At 26.6% G+C, this 23,838-nt stretch overlaps 1 protein-coding gene across 1 annotated transcript in view; it reads right to left on the reverse strand.

Annotated features, from left to right (window-relative positions):
- Positions 1–22,650, reverse strand: part of LOC100204338 (5'-3' exoribonuclease 1) — a 63,799-nt gene extending 41,149 nt beyond the window's left edge. Inside the window, exons 1-11 of the mRNA XM_065799393.1 lie at positions 22,381–22,650; positions 17,177–17,308; positions 14,507–14,607; positions 14,270–14,367; positions 13,764–13,873; positions 13,554–13,664; positions 12,826–12,993; positions 9,629–9,797; positions 9,406–9,473; positions 9,094–9,171; positions 6,584–6,786 (exon numbers count right to left, since the gene is read on the reverse strand). Of these exons, the coding sequence (XP_065655465.1) occupies positions 6,584–6,786; positions 9,094–9,171; positions 9,406–9,473; positions 9,629–9,797; positions 12,826–12,993; positions 13,554–13,664; positions 13,764–13,873; positions 14,270–14,367; positions 14,507–14,607; positions 17,177–17,308; positions 22,381–22,455 (1,313 nt within the window). The 5' untranslated portion in view covers positions 22,456–22,650. The remainder of the gene's footprint in view (positions 1–6,583; positions 6,787–9,093; positions 9,172–9,405; positions 9,474–9,628; positions 9,798–12,825; positions 12,994–13,553; positions 13,665–13,763; positions 13,874–14,269; positions 14,368–14,506; positions 14,608–17,176; positions 17,309–22,380) is intronic.
- Positions 22,651–23,838: the final 1,188 nt, after the last annotated feature.

Below are 23,838 nucleotides of genomic sequence, written 5' to 3' on the forward strand. Positions count from 1 at the left end.
CTTCTCTATATTAATGACCTCAATAACTCAATTAAGTATGCAACTCCTTACCACTTTGCTGATGATACTAACTTGCTCATTATCAAATCTTTAAAAAAAATTAACAAATACATTAATCATGATCTTGCCAATTTAATTCAGTGGCTTCGCTCAAATAAGCTTTCCCTCAACTGTAACAAAACTGAACTGGTCATATTCAAATCTAAAAAAACAAAAATCAATAAAAATTTAAACTTCAGATTAAGTGGCCAGAAAATCATTCCTGTAAACTCAATCAAATATCTTGGAATTATAATTGATTCCAACCTATCGTTTGTATCCCACCTCAAAGACTTAGCCTTAAAATTGAGCAGATCAAATGGAATGCTGGCTAAAGTTCGCCATTATGTCAATCTGAAAGCATTGTTAAACATATATCATGCCATTTTTGGCTCGTATATACGATACGCTTGTCAAATATGGGGACAATCTCAACAGCAAGAAGTTTTAAGGATATCTCATCTTCAAAACAAAGCTTTAAAAATAATACATTTTCAGAATTACAAATCCAATCCTAATGTGCTTTATCTTACTTCTAAGATCCTTAAACTATGTGACCTTGTTCAATTCTTGAATTGCCAGTTTGTCTGGAACCACCAACACAAAAACCTACCTCTTACCTTCAACAATTTCTTCCCAAAAAATGCAAATAACCGATACTATCTTCGATCAACTGATAATCTCAATCTTGCAGTCTTAAATCATCGTTCTGTTACTTATGGATATAAGTCCATAAAAAACCAAAGTATAAAATCTTGGAATAACCTTCCCTATGACCTAAAAGCTCTTCATTCAATTTATGTTTTTAAGAGTAACCTATTCCATTCCTTCCTAATCAAATACAGTTTATAAATCCAGTGATATGCGTATATATGTATAAGTGTTTGTGATAAGCTCATGTGAATAAGTGTGAGTGTATATGTATGTAAGTGTATATGTATACATGGATGTGTATGTGTGTATGTTTGTATATATATTTGTATGTATATACATGGATGTGTATGTGTGTATGTTTGTATATATATTTATATGTGTATATATATGTGTGCGTGTGTATGTAAGTATATATATTTATATATATATATTTGTGTGTGTGAATGTGTATGTATATGTATGTATATATATATATGTGTATATGTATATATATATGTATGTATGTATGTATATATATATATATGCATGTATATATGTGTGTGTGTATATATGTGTGTATGTGTATGTATATATATGTATACGTGTATGTATGTGTGTGTATATATATGTGTGTTTATATATGTGTCTATATATGTGTGTATGTAACATAATGTGTGTATGAACATAATTTTATATTCTAATATTTTCATAATTACTGTCGTGTAAGGGGTTTATATAACCAACTTTATTAATATATTTGATTATCTATTTGAGTTTGTAAATCACAGTATAGTATAAATCACATTAATAAAATATGATAATAATATAAATCACATTAATAAAAGGTGTATGTGTGTGACTAATACTAAATGACTATTATTCTTTTTATGATTATTGTAATTATTTTTATTGTTGTCATTTTATTTTTATTATTATCATTATACTCTTATCATTGTATTGTTAGTATTGTTACTACTACCACTCTTATTATTATCATTATTAGTATTTTACTCCTTTAACTTTTAATGTTTGCTTTGTTACAGCTGTGGACGATTATTACTATTAACATTAACAATATATTTAGTAGCTTTTATTTACAAGGTTTTTACTTAAGATTAGTACATGTACTATTTGTAAACTTCCGTGAATGTAACAACTATTTCAGAATATATATGAATTGAATTGAATTGAAAATTGAATTGAAGAGATATAGAGAATCTTGAGCACACTTAGTAATGAAGCATATTTTGGTGTGTTGAATCTTTTGATATTTTTTAAAATATTTTAAATGGCTAGTGATTCTAGCAGTATTGAGCGTCACAACTGTTCCTGCCAAAACCAATAGTAAAACAAAAGAACTTATAACCGGATTTTCGGGTGTGGAATTTGTATAGTAAAAATAATGACAGTAAAATCTGCACCCTCATAGAAACACCTTTTTTAATAAAAGAACCCCTAATAAGCTTACCTTTTATACTAATCGTAAAGTAAACCTCAAATGCCAAGTGTTATTGTAATGGTTTGGTTTGGATGATTTTATTTAGATTCACTAGATCAGAGCCTGAATTAATTAAACTGTTTAAAATTGTTTTCAGTACACAACTCACTCTGCTAGGACCTGTTCTCAGAACAAACATCCCATCGTGTATGAGGCTGTCAAAAAAGCTGTGAAAAACATTGTTTTCTTTGATATTAAAGTATTTACATTGTTTTCACTACTGATGAATGGTCCTCTCAGCATGTGACAAGTTGTTTCTTACCTTGTTTCTCCGCCCAGAGACCTTCTTTGTCAAGATTTGTGTTATGTAGTTAAAGATTTTAAAGAGGGTTGTATCCACAATAAAGTAGCCTCCTCAACAGTAGAGGCTATCAGTCTTGGGTAGGCGAATAATATTAAAAAAAAAGTCCCACAGACTTTTATAACTTACAAAAAATCTTCTCAGAGTAAGTACTCATCACATTGATTTTGGACGAAATTCAAATGTAATTGGATAAATTTATTAAAAAAAAATTATTTGACTTTATTATATTGTTTGTTTTCTTTCAAATACTTAATAATTAATTTAAATAAAATGCTGAAATAACTTTTTTTAGGCCAACTTGAAGGTCCATCTGCAAAAGTCCTATAAGCATAAAGGAGAAGCCAGCTCTAAAGATTTAGACGCTTCCATGAACAATTTTATGTCAGTTATCCTTTCAAGAAGAACCTCAACTCCAGTAAAGCACAAATACATTCAACAGACACTGGGATTTAATGCCAGGTCAGCTCCATTAGAAACTGCTAAAAAACCACTTAACTGAAACATCAACTTCTTCATATTTGAACCTATTTTCTTCAGCCATATTTTAACCTCAATTTGAAGAAACTGATTCAGAAGATGATGAACATCAACTAAATCAGATCTCCAGCGGCTCAAGTCAGAGTTTTCATGATGATGATTAGATCCTCTGAATTCAAACTAAGGCAACCTTAAGGTCTAGGTATTTATTCAGAGGACATATTTAAATATATAATAGTGTTAGCCAAATTTAGGCCCATAGTTATTAGGGGCCCAAGCCAACTTTTTCCAAAATTCTTTTTAAAAAGTTGTTACTCTTAAAAATAATATGCATTTATATAAACATGGCAACATTAGAAATTTGTACTATTACTATATAGCTAAGAATTACCAACACTTTTTTAGACTATTTTATTTTAGCATTAATAATAATCTTGACTAATAACTCAAATAGTGAGCAACTTTTTATTTACTTATATCTAAAAAATTAAAACAAACTGCATTAACTCATAAATAATAAAACAATATATAATTTTTTAAGTAGCAAGTATGATGGAATTACGTTTTAAAGCAAAGTACAATAATACAAGTACAATAATAATAAGCTATTGTATTTAAAACAATAACTCGCTTTAAAAAAAAGATTGCCAAGAGGGATATCGAGGTGGCAGTGTAGCTATCTATAATACTGATGTATTTAATTTTCATAAAGTTAATCAGTTTTTTAAAAAAATTTTCCAACAAGTTTAGGTATCTAAAAGTTATCAACAAACATATTTATCTGTGGTATATCAAGACTAAATGATGCTAGTTTAATAAAATATATAGCTGAATCCTTAAAATTAGCTCAAAGCTTAAATCATTGCTGCAAAGCAATACTAACCTAAGTCCATTTTTAGCAAAATTGACTTTTTTGGTTTAAAATACTCCTTAGGTGCACAAGTCATCTCACAAAGTATGGAACCAAAATTGATTGAACTTTTGCAACTATGGTTAAGTTCAAATATCTTATGTCCTAAAAAAAATAATTAAGAGACATCGTTACTGCAAAACAAAACTATTATAAGTCCATTTTTTGGCAAAACAAAAAAATTTTTCTGGTTTAAAATACTTAAAACATATAACAATTAAGCGAAAACAAGTAGATTTAATAAAAAAAAAAATCAAAAGCATTAAGTTTAAAACTTTAAATGTCTTTTTCTCAGAACAGCCAAAACGGACTTAAGAAGGCCTTGTTTTGCAGCTGCAATTTAATTTGTAGATAGTTAATTTAGTTTGTCATATTTTATATAATTTTAAGATTATCTTAGGTCCATTTGCATTGTTGCTTCTTATAAACTTAAATTTTTTATAATAATAACATATTCTATAAGTATTTTAAAAACAATTTGGTTTAATTATGAAGATCAAACACAGAATTGAATTAAAAACTTTAAAAGCCTTTTTCTCAGAACAGCAAAAATGGACTTAGGATCTTGTTTTGCAGCGATGAAATAGAAAGCCCTACGATGGCTGCTTCATTGTTGGTGATTTTAAGTTTCCAAATATAAAGTGGTCTAATGATGGTATTAAAACTCTCGACACAAACAACTCTACTTGATATGACTTCTGGAACATTTCCTAAAACAGTAATTCAGCTGTAATTCTATTTTAAATTTATTTCCTAATGCTATACTAACTAACATCACTAAGGGTTACTTAAGTATCACTTGAAGAATCTTAGTTTTGCAACCTTTCCAAAAAGCGAATCTCAATTGTTTAGTCACAACAAAGGTGGTTACAATTCAATATATATTTTGCATTATTCAATTGATATTTTATTATTATTATTCTGATTCACTCCCAACATGTGAGGGGGGAAAGTCCAAAATTAAAAATTTTGAATTTTTATTAGTAGTTTAACCACATTTTTTTAATTAATTTTTTATGGTGATTTTGAATTACTTAACTTTTTTCATTATAAATATTTAGCCTTTTACTTCAATTTCAATAAAAGTGATTATTTTGACAAAACAATCAATCGTTTAATTTATTGAAATCATTTTTATTATCAAAGTAGAATCCGTGGTAAATATTTTTCTTTTCGTTTTGTCTATAAAATATGTTATCATTAGGTGTAGTTATCAATACAACAAAAAATTAGGCATTATACATGAAATTACACCATATACGGAATAATTTTTAACAATTACTAGTAAAAATAAAAAATAACTTCATCGCAGCCGTGGTGCAGTAATTTGAGTTCTTTCTCAGAATCGAGAGGTCTGAGGTTTAATTTTGGCTCTGACCAGAAAGCGACATAGGTAAGGAATGTGGTGTAAACTTCCTAGTTAAAATGCTCTTCCACGATGCTTTGTGATAAGACACTTAGTTCTTCTTGGAGTACCTATAACTATAAAAAAGTCATTGTAGTTAATTGTGAATTGTTTTGAGGACTTTCCAAGTAAAGTAGAAACCTTAAATTATTAGCTTATTCTACTGTAGACATAAGACAGCATTTTTTTGTATTTTTATTAACAATTATGATTTTAAATAAAATGGACCTTTGCTGCTATGATCAACTGTATTACTAAAATAAACATCCCATTCATCAATCGTTTTTGACATTTAACAGATCTTTTTCTTTTTCAATATATTTATTGACATTTGATTCACAAGTAAATGGGCTGCCTTGTAATTTTAAACAACCTATAAGATATAATATCTCTTGGACGCCTAATGTAAATCTTCCAGTGCATTTTTTTCTAACCCGCTGTCTCAGTTGTTTCTGTCTTTGGTTCCAACTGTTTTATATTTTTATATAACTATTTCATATTTTTAAATTTTTTAACAATGATACACATTTCTTGAAACATTTCTAAATTAAATGAATCTTGATTTCACAATGGTTTGGATATTTAAGTATATTACCTCGATGAATTTTTGTAACTGACGGTATTTCCGAAGCCAATTGCAATGAGTGCCACGCTGACACTTGAGCTCAATGTTATTTGTAATTAAGTAAATAGTAATACAATACACTACAATAAGTATTACAATCGTTTTTCATCAAAAAAAATAAAATAGTTATTGTAATTTTATTTCATTAAAACAACACAATAGTTTTGGGATTTTATTGTATTGTTAGAACAAAAACAACACAATAGTTTTGGGATTTTATTGTATTGTTAGAACAAAAACAACACAATAGTTTTGGGATTTTATTGTATTGTTAGAACAAAAACAACACAATAGTTTTGGGATTTTATTGTATTGTTAGAACAAAAACAACACAATAGTTTTGGGATTTTACTTTATTTTTAGAACAAAAACAATACAATAGTAATAGTAATTAGTTTTTATCACAGCAATATTAAAAAAAAAAGTTTTTTATTCTGTAATATTACAATACAATATAATTGTATTGTATTATTTTTTTTTAATTTTTACAATAACATTAGTCTTAATTCTAAGTTGACCACCACATACCCACCACTTAACTAGTCAGCATTTACCTAATATAAAAGCAATCAACATCCCCCCAATACTATAGAACCCCATCATTATACACCCACCACTAAAGTAGACTACTGCCATTTTCTCACCATTAGAGTAGCATAACATAATAATAAAAACTATGTGAAATGATTTACTTGTTTTTGACATTCATACCAAATTTTTCTGCATAATAATTTTGTTTGTGTTCTGTAAACTCATTAACTATTGTTAGATCTTTATCTGATCCTTTAACTTTTATCAATTTCTTGCTCTTTTTCTGCAGACTTCCATTAAACGAAAAATTTGCAAATGCGTTTGCAAAGCCCTCTGTTCCATCAGGATTTTCCAATGAAAAAATCTAAAAATGTAAAAAAAAAAAAAAAAAAAAAAGACTAAATCTAAATATCAAAATAAAACTTTGAGCTTTATAAATATAAGAAATAAAAAGTAGATTTTTATTATAGACATTTAATTACAACTACTTTAACAATATCTTGCTGTTACATAAATCCCATTAATAAAAATAATAACTAACCAACGACAATTGCAACAATATGAAATAGGGATTAGATTTAGACCAATCTCTTTTTCAGTAAAGAACTAAGTGTACATGTAAAGTACATAGCGTAGAGCATACCCTAAAGGTTACTGATATTACACTGAGTGTTATGTATAAGTTTATTTCATTAGTTTAAAATGAGTCTTTTTGGGTTGAGTCAAGCTTTTTTACAGAAAGCAATAAAATTAAAAACAAAACCATGAGTACTAAAAAAAAATACCAAAAATCAAGGCTTCACAGTTTTAGGTCTTTATTTTGATCTGCATGATAAAATTTAATATTTAATAAATCTTCTCTATTATAAGTTGAGAGTTAACAGAAAGCAAAGAGCGTTAAAAAGAAAAAAAAGATTCTTAAACATTCTCTTAAAACTTGTATTCATGGAAAAAACTATATGAATACGATAAAATTGGAAAAAATATAATGAACAGAAGAATAGAAATTTATGAAAATAGATAATAATGAAAGGAGTATAAAAGCATAATGAAGTTTAAAAATTGAATATGAAGCAAAAGAACAGTGCTCTGTACAACATTTAGAATTTGAAGATATTACAATATAATTTTGTAAAGAACTTTATAAATATATTGATTAGCAATAAGTTGTTTACAAACTTGTTTAATAGAAAAAACCAAATATGTATTTATACATATAAACAAGGATGCTGCATTGAAAAACAAGTTAAGCACTTCCATGGTACAAGGAAAGGGGTCTTGATTTCCATACCTCTTGTTAACAAAGCAAGTGCTCTACCAATAAACCATTATTACAGTTGGCATTTAGGCACTACTATGTATAGATACACTTCACTTGGACATCAAGTAACATTAGGCTTAAATATATACAATGATCTCTATTAATTAAAACAACTTGTTTGAGAATTTTATAAATGATATTATTATAATGTAAAACGAATGTTTTATATTATGTATGTATATATTGTATGTGTGTATTATATATTAGGATGGTCCTAAAAACAATTTTTTTTTTAAAAAGTCTGCTCTCTACCTCTAAATGTGTTCTATAGGATAAAATAACACTAGATTTAAAAGTTTTTTTGAATAAAAAATATCTTTAGTGGTGCCCCAAGAACCTTGAACATATAATGGGTCCCTAATATTAAGAAAAAAAAATTTTTCAAAAGCATGTCTTGTTGGGTCTCAAAAGAAGCGAAATTATATAAAAACTTTAAAAATAATCATCTTTTCATAAAAACAATTGATAACTTAACTCACTATATGTTCAAAATCATTATACGCTCAAAGGTCTTGGGGGACCCTAAAATATTTTTAATTCAAAAATTGTTTAAAACCAGTGTTTTTTCTTGGGGGACCCTTCAGGCAACTAAAACATATTTATGACTTACTTAAGTTGTCTGTTACAAATATAGTCAGCATTTAAACTTCATGCTTGCTATTTTTCACACTCTCAATAAATTAAATTTATCATCAATCCATAAATGTGCTTAAACAAAAAAAAAAAAGTAAAATACTATTTGTAGAAAAATTACAGTTGTCTGTAAACCGCAACATGTTTAATAACTCTTCCATAATATCAAATAAAACTAAATATAAATAAGAAAATAGCATTATGGAAACTTGTCCAAACCATACAAGAATGGAATTGAAGAAATTAAAAAAAAGAAAAAAGCTCCATCCTCTGGCTTACAAAGGTATGCTCTATTAAAGCACTTTTACTGCTAAATTATTTACATACTTTAAAAACTATCCCATTGAACTCAGTAACACTATTCTATAACCTGTGTAATCTCAATCCTTAATTCACATAATAACACTTTTTAACCCTTATCCTACTTTTTAATCTATACATATATAAAAAGTTATAATCTCGTAAAACTAAGAAAAATGAAACATCCCAGTCTATTATTTTTTCTAACTGAGGAAATAAAATATCATTTTTTTATCAAAATCATTTCAAAATTCTATCAAATTGAGAAAAATAAATTATGTTTATTAAAACCAAGTTAACTGAATTATATGTATTGGCTAAAATGTAGGGGACAAATATAATATTGATCAATATTTACTATTGCTTTAAGCATCCCATGATGCTTTGTCACTACAACTTACATTTAATAAAACAAACCTTTTTATCATTCTCTTCATTTTTATTTTTTACACCACTTGAGGTTTTTTTCCATTCAGCAAAGAGTTCATAATCAAACTACAACACAATTAAAGAAATTTTTTCTTTTTTCACAAGTTATTGGACAATAACAAATTTAAGATATAATTAGGCTAACTATAAAAACTATTAATTTTATAGGTGTGAGTTAGTTTAATAAAGAAGCATATAATTTTTAACGAAAATTTTTACAAAAGAATTTTACAAAATTAAATATTAAAAAAAAAACCCGAAAAATAAATAAATAAGCATAAAACAATAAAAAATGTTTACATCACTGACACAACCAAAAAACTGCTTTAGTCTTGTCAAATTTACAACACCTCCTTCATTGATATAACCTAATATTGATAAAAGATGTTTAAGATCATCTTATTAATATTTCATACTATAACATCAAGAGCATAGCAGGATACTTATGCTATAACAAATACTTAAATATTTTTGAAAAATATCTATAAAATGATTGTATAAAAAAGAAAAAAAAATTAAAAACCATCTGCAGTAATTAGAAAATCTTTATAAACACTGTAGAAATAAGGCAAAGCATCATGATTAATATGCATATGTGGCAAATGTGGTACAAAATCATTTCCAACAAGAAAGCCAAGAAAAATCCAATCATCAATAATTTTTTCCAAATCATATTCAAACTCAAGACTCTCCTAAAAAAAAATTGATACTACCACCAATTATAATTTAAAAAAATACCATAAATAATAAATTTATAACCAAAAATAACTATTACATTTTCTATAGTTCTATACATATTTATATCCTGCATAAACAAACTTTAACAAAACTTAATTTTAAATTTACTTTCAACAAAGCAGCCAGCTATTTAAGTTAAAATTTACTTTGGATTGAATATAACTTTAATGTTTATTTATATATATATTTAGGTAAGATTATTAATAGCATCATTAGCAAAAATAAACACATAAAACATTACAGGACCAAGTGTGGAACCTTTTTCCTCAAGGTTCTATTTTCATGGAACCTTGTGGTACCGTAAAGTTTACTGGAAATGAAAATGAGTGTTGCCCATTTAAGGCAACTTTAATACTGAAATAAGGAATGCAGTATTCAATAATTTTATAAGCTTTCCTAACTCACAAAGAGAGCTTGTTTAGAAGATCAGATTTGAATGTTTTTAATTTTGTTTGATGCCACAAAAAGTGTGGTTTCTAAATTCAAGAAATAAGTTTAAAGTTAAAAAAATTCCCTGCAAATACTTAACTTATCCCTAGGTGAGGTAATAAGATCCATTGATAATAGATGGAATGTTAGATTTGCCTTTATTAATGATATTGTTAAATAAATATTGTTAAATACCTTCAAAAAGTTTCTGGAACCTAACACCTTTTTACAATAACTTTTACTATAAAACACAAAATTTAGTATTCTGAGAATAACAAACCTCAGCATCAATTTCTAACGTAAAAATAAATTTGTTTTCAAGAGAGTTCTGATGAAAAAAGATGATGAATGTGACTAAAAATAGCAACAAGAAGATGAGACTGAGGCTTATTAAAAATAGCAGCTGTGCAAGAAGATGAGATTGAGGCTTGAAATAAAAGCTTTATGCCTGCCATCTGGCATTGAACCCAGGAGATTATTAAAAAAAAACACTTTTTGTACAATAATAAGAAACCAGTTCAAGAATCGTCACAAAAAATACCATGAATCACAAACTCAGCTAGAGCCAGAAACAATACACAAATATTACATACATATGTAATATGGGTATATTATATGGCATAATGCTATTGTATAATACATATGTATTATACATAAATATGTATATGAATTCTCTCAAAAATAAGTAACAAAGTTAACCATCTGAGTATGATCTGAGATTGATCTAGACTAAAGTCTTGAGCTTCAGTGCCAGTAGGATCAGTAGTACTAGACCCAGAAAATTTATTGTGATGAGCAACAGCTGCCATTAAGAGTCATAAATAACAACAATATTGATAGAAAAAGAAAAGTTTTGATCAAATATAGCATTAAAAGTAATAAAGTCTTTGAAAAAAGAAAAACAAAAAAATCAATTAATGTGCAGTGGTAAATAAAATCAATTAATGTGCAGTGGCAAATAAAATCAATTAATGTGCACTGGCAAATAAATTCAAATAAAAAAATAGTCAGAGAATTCAAACCTGATTTAACAACAAATTATCAAATGTAATAAATTATATAATCTGATATAACAACATTTGTATCAGCAAACTGATAAATAAGTCTATGCCTAGATCAAGCATGACTATCAGACTCTTAAAGAATCAAAGGATAATAGTCAATTACAATGAGATCTAAAAGATAAAATAAATTTATATTAAATTCACAAAGTGCATTTTGGTCTAATAAAATTTTCAAGGGATAAAATTTTATGGATAAAAACTTTGAGACCGAAAATATTTGTTAAAGATAGATAAGCAATTATAGAAACAACTTGGCTATAATAATCCTACAAGACAGCAGAACAAGAAAGCGATTATTGTAAATGTACAACAAAATTTATCATATGAAATAAAAATATAATTAAAAAATAATTAAAAATGCATATATATATAGAATATGTAAAAGTTATAAGATCAAGACCTTAAATAATAAATAGAACCTACAAATACAAAACTGATATAAAATCATCTTTAATAAAATGAAAAAAATATTTATTTAAAAAAAAACTTGATTTATATAAATTTCAAAGTATAAGGTGATTTAAACATGTTTTTACTTCAATATAATTATAAGTTTTGATTAAAAAATCAGCAAATGGGAGATAACACTCAATTAATACCCAGAGATAACACTTCAATTATTTTCCAGTTGAAGCTGGAAATCATTCTCAAATGAAGTGAAATAATGTAAAAAATTCAAATATTGTAATCATTTTTATTTTGCAGTATTTTGATTTGTAATCAAAATACTACAAAAAATAAATATTTTTTTAAACATGAAAAAAATTTTATTTTTGTAGTATTTTAGTATATACAAAAACTTTTCATTTTGATAGTCGATAATTGAATAATTTTTATAGTTTTTATTCATAAAGTTTAAAATAATAGGATTTATATAAAATGATTATTTTTTTATATTCTAATGATTATTATTTTTTAAAGTTTTATAAAATTTTGCTCTTTTTAAGATTCAAAATGAACTTTTGAGCAACTTTTTTTTTTGATACACTTTTGATTCGATACTTTTTAAACACAATGCATTTTATTATATAACACATTTAGAGAGTATGATTTTTTAAATTTAAAACTTTTTGCATGTTTTTATGTCTTAAATTTGATTAAAGTAAAAATCTAAAAATTGAAAACGTTTTATGTGAGGCTTATACAATCAATTGTATCAATCAACTCTATTGAAAAACCTTTAATTTTAAATTATGACCTTTTTATTTTAGTGAGTAAAAAGACATAAAAATTTTTCATAAAATAAATTCAGATAGATAAGTATGTATAATGGATCGATATAACATAAAAATTTTTGATTTTATGTACTTAAACAAATTGCTGTATTTAGAGCTCATTAACACGATATAAACTTTTTTTTATTATTTTTTTTATTCAAGTCAAAAACAATTTTTACACCAGAGCCACAACCCTAAAACTAAAACTGTCATTCTGCATTTTCAAAAATTTTTTAAAAATGCATCAAGTATGCAGCAATTAATAGTGATACCTTCATAGAAGAAAATTCAAGGTCAAGATATTCACGAAGCAATGATAAATGCAGCAGATGAAAGACTTGATCTCCAGGAGATAACACTATGTTTGATTTGGCACCAAATCTGACTTCTTCTCGCAGTAAACAAAAATGAGGTTCATGAACACTAAGACCAAGCATGATCTAAACATTACAAACTTTCATTAAAGCATACATTACTTACAAGCATTAAATGAAATTAAAATGAATACAGCCATTATTTGTCCTAAATACTAAACAAATCTAAAACCTGAAAATTATAATGATTAGTAAAGAACAAGTAATTATAATGATTTTTAAATACTAAACAAATCTAAAACCTGAAAATTATAATGATTATAATGAACAAGTAATTATAATGATTTTTAATGCTTTTTATTGAACTAGCAACTTTATAGGAGAGAAAATTGAAAATGAATTTTAATGCTGAACAATAATTTTGAATAAAGAACAATGATTTTGAATGGTGAACTATGAGTTTGAATAATGAACTTTATATAATTTGATTTAAATATATTATATATAAAACAAATTTAATAAATTTGAATGATGAACAATTAATTAGAATGATGAACAAGGAATTTGAATGTTGCACAAGAAATTTGAGTAAACAATTAATTTAAATGATGGAAACCAAATTTAATTTATAAATAATTTGTTTAAGAAATGAATAATCAGTTTATGAAAAAAAAAGAATACCTTACCAAATCAGCATCTAGTCCATAAAGACAATGCCTTGTATTTGGATCATAATCAGGTTTTGATTTGCAATAGCGAATGTAGTCCATTATTTTATGTTCTCCTTCACCAGGTACCTAAAATAATTGTTAAAACCGTTTGTATACATGAGCAAATCTATATAAGTTATTTGACGAGAATATATTGTGTAAAGAGCTAACAATTTAAAATCATACATTGTGTCCAGAAAAGTGAACAACGCAGTGTTTCCAAAGAGGATCAGTTGAAATTTTATAATTAATAAAGTACTTGAGTTGTTGATGTAGTCGGTCCATAAACTCTGTTCCTTTTTACACAAGGTTTAATAGAATTGAAAAAAACAATATATTACAAACATTGCCTTTTAAAAAACAGAATTAATTGTCACGGCTTAAGAAAAGTCTAAAGTTCTAAAAATTGTCAAAAAAGCTCTTAGAATATAATTCGTTCAGATTCATTCAGATGAAGTTAACTTAAATGTTTCTAAGAATACCATTTATTCAGATAAAAACTTTTAATAAATTCTAAAATGGCATTCTTATTTGTTCTTGCTTATCTTTATTTATTATCTTTATTATCTTATTTGGTTTAAATAAATAAAATAAAACTATATGAAGTTTTAAGCAATCAAAATTAAAAAAAAAATAAAGTTTTAGGCAGTCAAAAATTAGTAGGAAATTAGTTTTGCATAATGAAATCATACCTGGAGTAATGCAATTAGAGTCAAAAGATTCTCCCTTAGGCAAGGTTTCTCCTCGTTGAATAGCATTTTCTATAGAAACTCCAACTTCTTTAGCTGTTCTAGACATATCATTAAACAAATAAAACCAGTTAATTAAAAAAACAATTGAAATATAAAATCCATTAAAAATTGATCAAAATAAAGAAAAAATAATTTAAATAAAATAAACAACTGAAACAAATTAACGTTATTTTGAACCTAAAACGCCGGCTTCTTTGTTGATTCATTTTCGCACGAGGTGCACATCCATCAACTGCCATAAAGAAATTTTTCTTTGGTTTAATGATTCGAAACAATGTCTAATAAAACAATGACACACATTTACTACCATGAAAACATTGTTGAAATGTTTATTTCTTTCTGGAAAGAAAACGATAACAAAGATTTTAAAAATTTTAGAGATGTCTTAATATATATATTTTTATACAGATATTTATTTACATTACAAACCTGTAATGTAAATAATAATGATATAAAATATATACATATATACACACACATCTGAAAATAAAAATTAATAATAATGGAAATTTTAAGTGGATAAACCTCAAAAATATATTTAGAAATTATTTATGTGTATGATTTTAAAATGTCTCATCAAAATGCTGTTTTCAAAATCAAATATAGTTTCTTTAAACATATTAAAAACCTTAAGCAAAAAAAAAAATTTAAGTTCTAAAGCTCTTGTTCGAACATAATACACTGACAAAATCACACTAATTCTAAACAATAAAATTTGAATAAATTAAAAACTGCCTTAACTGCACCAAGTAGTTATATTATCTATTTTATAATAGTTAAAAGTAAATTGCCTCAACTACTAGGTTACAATTAGTAAACGACCGGGGTTGATATTTGACCGGGGCCAGGGCCGGGTTCGATAAAATATAGCCGGGGCTGCATTAACATTTATTTATCCTAAATTATAATTTTTTAAATTCAAAATTCATATTATATTTTGTATATATATGCATAGATAAACATCAAAATGATCATCATAATCATCATTACCATTACATCATCATCTTCTCTTTTGGCAAATACTACACCATATAAATACTTAAATTTATATAAATATGAAAGGATATTGTATGCCAGGATCTAAATAAATAGCAAACATAGATATTTATATCCATAAATGTATGCATAAAGCACATCTCAGAAGCTTTTATTCCTTCTGGGTTTGGAAGCTTTTATACCTACTCAACCTAAGTCAAACCTCATTCTACTCCATATTTTTTTCACCATCTAGAGCGGTTGCTTTATTAATCATTTATTTCATCTTTTTTACAAAAACATCCCTCTTAGGAACAAATCTCCTTTTATTATTCCAAAAAGCCGATGTAAAAAGGTCCCGTCTGATGTTAAGCTCTGTTATTCTCAGTTTACTAAATCTTGTATCTATAAAAATTGTATTAGATGTTCTAGAGACTTGTGGTTAGTCTTCAACAATGTTATTAGCTAAAGTAAGTCTAACATTTAATCTTATTAATTATATAATATTTAATAATATTCAATTTAAAAAAAATACTAAATAAGTGGTACCAATTTTTCCATTTTAAAACTCTAGAAAACACTTTGACCTCTCAAACTTTCCTACAAATAGTCTTCACTCTGTTATTAATTTATTTACATAAAGGTTTTGAGACTACTAAATTATTTCTTACTAACTGCAGTAATAAAGTTACTCTTGAAGGCCTACACTCTTGTTTATTTTAAGTAACTTTAAAGGCACCACAAGGTATCTTATGGTACTCTTAAATCTTTGATCCTGTATTGTTTCTTATTTAAAATATCATTCTTCATGAAAATTGAACATCTAAAGTGTCTCTATTTGTTGACGACTCAAATTTATACTTTTGTACAAAAAAATCTTCACTTTTTGATTGCTCGTCTCTTTTCTGTAACAGCCTAATAGCTTGCTTTGGCTTATGGATTTAAATTACATTTACAAAGTCTAAAAGCACATTGTAAATGTAATGCGGTCGTGGTGTGGTGGTGAAACGCTTGCATCATAAGCGAGAGGTACCGAGTTCAATCCCCACCACGTTCCTGGTAGTACCGCGTTCAACTTGTTTCTCTGCGCAGCGGCCTTGGTTGTCAAGGTTTGTGTTTCCGAGTTATATAATTGAGAGAGGGTTATAACGACAATTAAATAGCCTCCTTGTCTGTAGTGACGTTTTTAACCTTGGAGAGGTGAATTAACATTAAAAATAATAGTAATAAATTAGATCTGCCAAGCTTGAGCCACTCTCCAATTGCTGTAAGGTTGAATTTCTTTCTTTTTTTCTACAAATACAATCATGGTCAATGCTCAAACAAGCTATTACAATTAACCAAAACTCATTCTTGCTTGGCTTCTTATTCAACAAGTTGCACCCTTTAACTCTATCTGTCCTTTCATGCTATAAAAACTTTTATTAACCCAGTTTTTTCCCTTGCACATCAAAAAAACTATATAACTATGAGCCGTCTTTATTTTTACTTTTATATATAACCTACAACTTTTTAAGTCGTCATTTCCTAGTATTTTTACTTATTCTCTATTTTAAAGTAACTCATAACTTAATAGTGGTTGCAATCTTGTTGGAAGTAAACTAGAGTTTAAAAATATATAAATATATGCCAGTATTTAATAAATAGTAAATGTAAGCATAAAATTATAATATCTAAAGTATTATAAATTTTTTTGAAGTCCTGGCTATCAACTCCTGCTAAATCTTATAGTTTAGCTGAGGCTGGGGCCGGGTTTGAAAAAAGTTTCACTTTTAGCTGGGGCCAAGGCCCCGGTCACTTATTAGTTACAATACGAGAATTTCATGGGTTAATATAAAAAATTTAAATAAAAAATGATTATTAAAAACTTACTTCAATATAATCAAATATGTTCATCATAATTTCCTCTTCTGTAATTTGGAAATGCGGGTCTTCATCATTTGGATGAGAACATGGATGAATAATACCATTCATGTCTATATATAAGTTGTCGAATTCGGGAATCTATAATTTTATTTATATATATATATATATATATATATATATATATATATATATATATATACATATATATATAATATATATATATATATATATATATATATATATATATATATATATATATATATATATATATATATATATATATATATATATATATATATATTGTTGCTTGGTGGTCTTTAACTTTTACCATAAAATTTATGCTTATGATTGTTTTTTAAATTAATTTAAAAGACCAGAAAAAGTTTAAAAAGTTTTTTTTTTAATCAAAAGATTGCCTGCCCAAACCAAAACCCTCAGTCAATGTAGCAACACTTCTCACATATTCTGCCTATTTGTCAGTCAAGTAACAGTCTAACAACACTCTATGCATGTTATATCTATTTTTCAGTCAATGTATGTAACGAGAAAAAAAATAAAAACATTTTAGTTTAATAATTTTTGCATTTGTTGTTTTTTAAAAAACTATAAATTTAATTAATTTCCTCAATTAAATTTAATGGTTTTGACATAAACTGTACTTAATTCAATTAGAAAATACAAAGAGTTGTTAAAAGCTGTTTTTTACCACAAATGGTAGGTTTAGCTATCTAACTATACATATATATACATATATGTGTGTGTGTGTGTGTGTGTGTGTGTGTGTTTGTGTGTGTGTGTGTGTGTGTGTGTGTGTGTGTGTGTGTGTGTACATGCAGACACAGACACAAACAAATATCAATAATAATAACAACAATAATAATAATAACAATAACAGGACTCAAAATAACACAATAAAAAATCTAAAAATTTAGTTATTTAGATTTTTAATTATTTAAAACTTTTTAAATTAATTTAATTTAAAAAGTTTTAAATTATAATGTAAAACCTCCTTCCTCAAGAAATTTTAAGAAAGTTCATTAAATACAGAATGATCAAAAACTGAATGGAAGAAGTATAAATCAAAAAAGTTTTTGAAGACGATATTTTCAAAGTTTGTTAAAATTGGTAAAACAAACAAAAAATTTAAAGAAAATATGAAGGGCATAGCCCCAGCCCTATGGACCCTCCGGTTGTCTGTTCTTTAAACAATTTTAACATACATTTATTAGGACTACACAAATGTCAAAAGTTTCAGGCATGGTAGTAAAAAATCTATTGCAAGATTCCACTACAAAAAAGTGAGGCACATTCCCCAGTCCCTTTGGTGCCTTGGGCACTAGATACAACTTTAACATGCAGCTAACACTACAGAAATGCCAAGGTAGTGAAAAATCATTTGCAATAGTCTGCTACAAAAAAGCAGGGAACATGTTCCATTATCCTTATATTGAAATCCATATACTTGCAGATCAAAATCTTTATATTTTCTGAAAGATCAATCAATATAAAATGATGTGTAATTTTTTTTTTAATACCATCAAGGCCACATGAGTTTCTTGAGGATTAAAAATAGGCATACAAAAAATTACATTAATTTATTTAAACTAATAACAGGAAGGCCACACATTATGTGAGTTGAAAAATTAGAAGAATTTACGAGATTATTAAAGATTTTTCAAGAGATTTTACCAGGAAACTTAAAAAACTAGGATTATGTAGGACAATTTTAAAAATTCTTTAATGAAATTTTAATATTATTCAAAATTTTAAAATACTTTGAAAGTTTAAGTTGAATCTTCGGAAGAAAACTTCAAGTTTGAAAACCAAGTTTTAATTAGGAGATTTTATGAGTATTTTTTAAAAAATTCAAGCATAATTTAGGAAAATTTAGATCTTTTTAGGAGGTTTTTCAAATATTAGGATATTTTAGGATTTATTAGGAGGCGTAGCCACCCTGTGATAACTACAGGTACTTAATAATGATTTTTTACATTTCTGATCATTTCATTGAATTTGATGCCCCTGAAAATAGCTAAATACAAATTTTCAAGTAAAAAAAAATATTTTAAAGTTATGTGATTTGAAAGCTTTAAACAAACATTGTGATTCTGAATGACAACAGGAGTCTGGCCAATATCTGCTAAAAATAAAATAGTCATATTTTAGGATCTTCTTGAAGCTAGAGGCTAAAATTTTTAAGTAATTCTTATTATACTACATATTCTTAACGGCATAAAAACAGCAAAATCTGAGATATACAATGACATTTTTTTAAATTTTTGGTTCAATTGACATGGAATTATTCTATACTTATACCTTACTTTAATATTTTTTAGTAAAATATTTTATTCTAAAAAATTGCTTTAAGAGCAAAAAAAAACTTAACATGCATCTTTTACACATACATAGAGCTTATTTATAAAATGGTTTATTTTTCTCCTTATTGCATATCATTGATAGTTCAGTGGTTTAGCGTGCTGTCACCAGTGTCATTTCATAGGATTCAAAGCATCCCCTTAGGGTAATAAATTTAAAATTTTTTAAATCTTGCCGTATATATTTATGACAAAAAAAATAGTAATTAGCTTTTAATTGTTAAAAAGAAATTTTTCTCATATTATACATATATTATCCATGATTGTTTCATATAGCAGCCCAAACTTAACTTATGCTAAAGACGTTTACACTTGCAGACATTTGTACATAACACTATACAAATGACGTCACTAAGGACGGTAATGTACTTGATGAGTCATTTACCTTTTATCTTCTAGGATTAACTCTTGCTACTAATCTTTCTTGGAAACCATATATCTAATCCTTTGCAAAATAAGCATCTGCTAAGGTTGCTTCTCTTTATCAAGTTTGACACTTTCTTACTCCGGATTCTATTCTCTATCTCTATAAATCTCAAATCCGGCCTTGTATGGAATACTGTTGCCATATCTGGGGCAGATCTTCAAATGATGCTCTTTCTCTTTTAGAAAAGGTGCAAAAACGCATTGTAAACATAATTGGACCTGCTCTTGCAGCCAACCTCCAACCATTAACACATTGTTGTAATACTGCTTCTCTTTCTTTTTTCTACAAATACCATAATAAGCACTGCTCTAAAGAGCTAGTGTCTCTTGTGCCACCTACTAAAATTCATTCTCTTGTTATTCGTTATTCAATTAAGTCTCATCCTTTTACTGTGACTGTTCCTAAGTGCTCCAGACCCTCTTATTCATCTAGTTTTTTTCTTCGAACATCAGTTCTTTGGAATTCACTTCCTTTATCTTGCTTTCCTGATTCATATAATTTGCAAACTTTTAAGTCATCTGTTAATTGTTATCTTGCTCTATAAACTTCATTTTTCACTTCCAGTAACTTCCAACTTTAATAGCAGTTGCATGCAGCTTTGTTGGTAGTGAAGATGTTAAAAAAAAAAAAAGATGGTGTAAATTTAGCAAACAGAAACTATCAAGAGAGGGGAGAGTCATGACAAATCTAAAATTTTTGAATTTTCTACTTGGATGAGACAAAATGTTTTGTGTTTTTTCAATCTAGTCAATTTTTTAAATACAATAACATAAATACAAAAATTCAAAACAGTATAAGCAAAAAAGACTTGTAAATAATAAAAAAAAAATTCTACTAGACACAATTCTGTATATAACGTTATATAAGTGGATTTTTTACATCTATATAAAATATTTTATATATATATATATATTGTTTATATATAAGCACAACTTTATTGCTATGCAATAAGGCTGCATTTATTTAGAGAACCGGCTTAAAAAGTGTTGATTAATTGCAATCAGCATAAAAGATTTATAAAATGGTTGCTTCTACATCATGGCAAAACTTCCATAGCTCAATGGTTTAATCTGCTGTCATCAGTGTCATTTTGCGAGGGTTCAAATTCACCCCTTACCACAAACATCCAAATTATTATTTATTATTTTTTGCCTCCACAGTAGCATCTTCTGGAGGATGGGCTTTTTAAATTTTTTCTTTTTCAAGATACAGACCTTAACTTTTTTTAGACCCTTCGCAGTTTATTAGGACTAATTACTTAAGCATATTAATAACATAAAAATCTTTATCAGGACATATGCACAATAAATTTCTTCTAGTGTTTTGATGTATTTAGAAATTTTAGGCTTTTTTTGAAAATTTTCTCCCTTTCCTTTGTTATAGTATATAAAATTTTTATATATGTTATATATATAATATCTATAGAACTTCAAAAATATTTTATTTTGTATTTTACCAAACCGAAAAAAGATTTAAAAAAAAGTGCTAGCATAAGGATTTGAACCATGGCAATTCAGATCAGAAATGCTGCAAGTTAACCACTTTGGCCCCTAAGACTTATTGTTCGAGCAATGTTTTAATAAACACTATTTAATAAACAAAAGACTTAATAAAATATCAAATAAATTTATAAATCAAACTTAAGGAGATGTTGCTGCAATGCAATTTTCAAGTAAAAGTAGAACTGTAAAACCTGATATATGTTTTAACATTACATAATTTGAAGTTAGATATTTGCATACACTTTTTTCACATTTAATAAAAAGTGCTGCAACTCTTTCTCACCACTAACACAGATTTAATGGTTCCTGTGAGTTCTGTGCAAACAAGCATGAATGAGCAATAAAACTATTATTAAGTTACTCAATATATAAAATGTTTTATATTCAATTGTATTAAATTTTATGTCATTTACAATTATTTTTACTTTTACATATTATTTATCAAAATATTTGCATTTATTAATTTTAAAACAATTTAAACTTGAGCATCACAAGATTAAATAATCGAACAGTTGCTTTTTTGTCAATTATCTACTTTCTGAAAAGAATCTAACAATTCAAGGTCATTTAAAAATAGCATAATCTAATCTAAAACAAATACTTAATACAGCATCAATGTCATTTATGTTGTATCTACCATAAAAACTAAATATTAACCCAAAAAAACTCATAAAATCAAGTGAGGATGTTGATCTTTTTATTATGCAACTTATTTTTTTTTTTTTGATTTAATACTTACTAAATCAACTAATTAAATTGTGCTTTTGAAACTAATCAAAGATTAGTTTTAATTTAGTAATAGAACCTTGGTTATATATCAATTAGTTTAACCCTGGTTACATATCACAGCTCTAATATAATATATATTTAATATACTCTGAGAAATTTGTGTAATAAGAAACTTACCTTGTGCTCTCTGATTGTTTGACTCAGACAAGGGTATCTTTCTGAAAGCCATCGATAAAACTTAGGAACACCCATTATGAATGAATATTTTGCATATGCAACTATAACAACTTTTTAATTTAGATAAGCCTAAATTTATTTATCAATACTGTATTAATAACTATATAACTTATATACCTATTAACAGTATTATTAAAATGAAATTTTTGAGCTCTTCATGATATAGTTTTTGTACTGCATATTTATCTTTTACACATTTTCTACCTTATTGAAAAATAAATTTATTGGAATATATTAATTCTTATATATTATTCAAGTTAGTCGTAATTGTTCTTATCATATTGATAAAGAACAAATACCTAAGTCACTTAAAATTTTAAATGCATTAGATATTTTAATTAATTTTGTACTTTAAATTCTTTTTTAAAAATTAATGCTTAATTAGGATTCCTAATTTGTTTTCTAAATAAAATTAATTGAGCTAATTTGCTAAATTAACCTGTTGAATTCAGGTTTAAACTAATATAATATTATGTATAAAATAAAGAAGCGCACGTGTGTTGAACAATTTATACGCAATTTTTTATAAAAAGCATGGTTTGTATTTCGAGGGCTCGATTTCTCCTTATTTAAGCCAGCTTTAACGAGAAATTAGGCGACTAAATCAGAGTACACTCGAACCTCTTTTTGTGCGGTAGATACGGACCGCATAAAAGAAAACACTTAAAAAAAATCACATAAAACTTCAGGAGTACCTATAAAAAATAGTTTTCGAAACAATATTAAAAACATTTTTTTTTATGCGGTTAGATGCGGACCGCATAAAATGATGCGTAATTTCTATCATTATTATGCAATACCATTATCACACCATATCATATGGAGTGATTGACTAGGGGGGAGGTGATAATTCAGACAAATATACAAATATTTGTAGATTATTTTTATGTAAATGTATGACTAAATATTTATCTCTATTGCTAAATAAAATTACCACACCATCTTATACTAACTGATTTGCTAGGGGGAGGAGATAATTCAGCCAGATATAAAAAAATTTTTAAAGCATTTTTAAGTAAAAGTGTGACTAATTAATTTTCAGATGCATAATTTCTATCATTAACACACAATACCATTATTTCACTAACATCTTATCGAGTGATTTACAAAGCTTGAGACTAAGGCCTTATAAATCACTAAGACTAATGCTTATTGTAAGAAAGAATTTTATATTTTTTATATTTATAAAAATTTAATATTTTCATGTAAAAATATAATTAGCTTATAGTTGTATACAAAATTTGATTTGGCTGTGATGAAGTATTTAACAGGCAGTAATTTTGCCTTCAACCTTGTCAATGAGGCAGCATTTCAAAATTTTGTCAAATTTTGGATCCAAAGTTCCATGTGAAGTCCGCCAGAACTATGGTTAGAGCAAAACTTCCTCTTCTTAACCGA

Source organism: Hydra vulgaris, chromosome 06 (genome assembly GCF_038396675.1).
Source record: "Hydra vulgaris chromosome 06, alternate assembly HydraT2T_AEP".
Classification (NCBI taxonomy): domain Eukaryota; kingdom Metazoa; phylum Cnidaria; class Hydrozoa; order Anthoathecata; family Hydridae; genus Hydra; species Hydra vulgaris.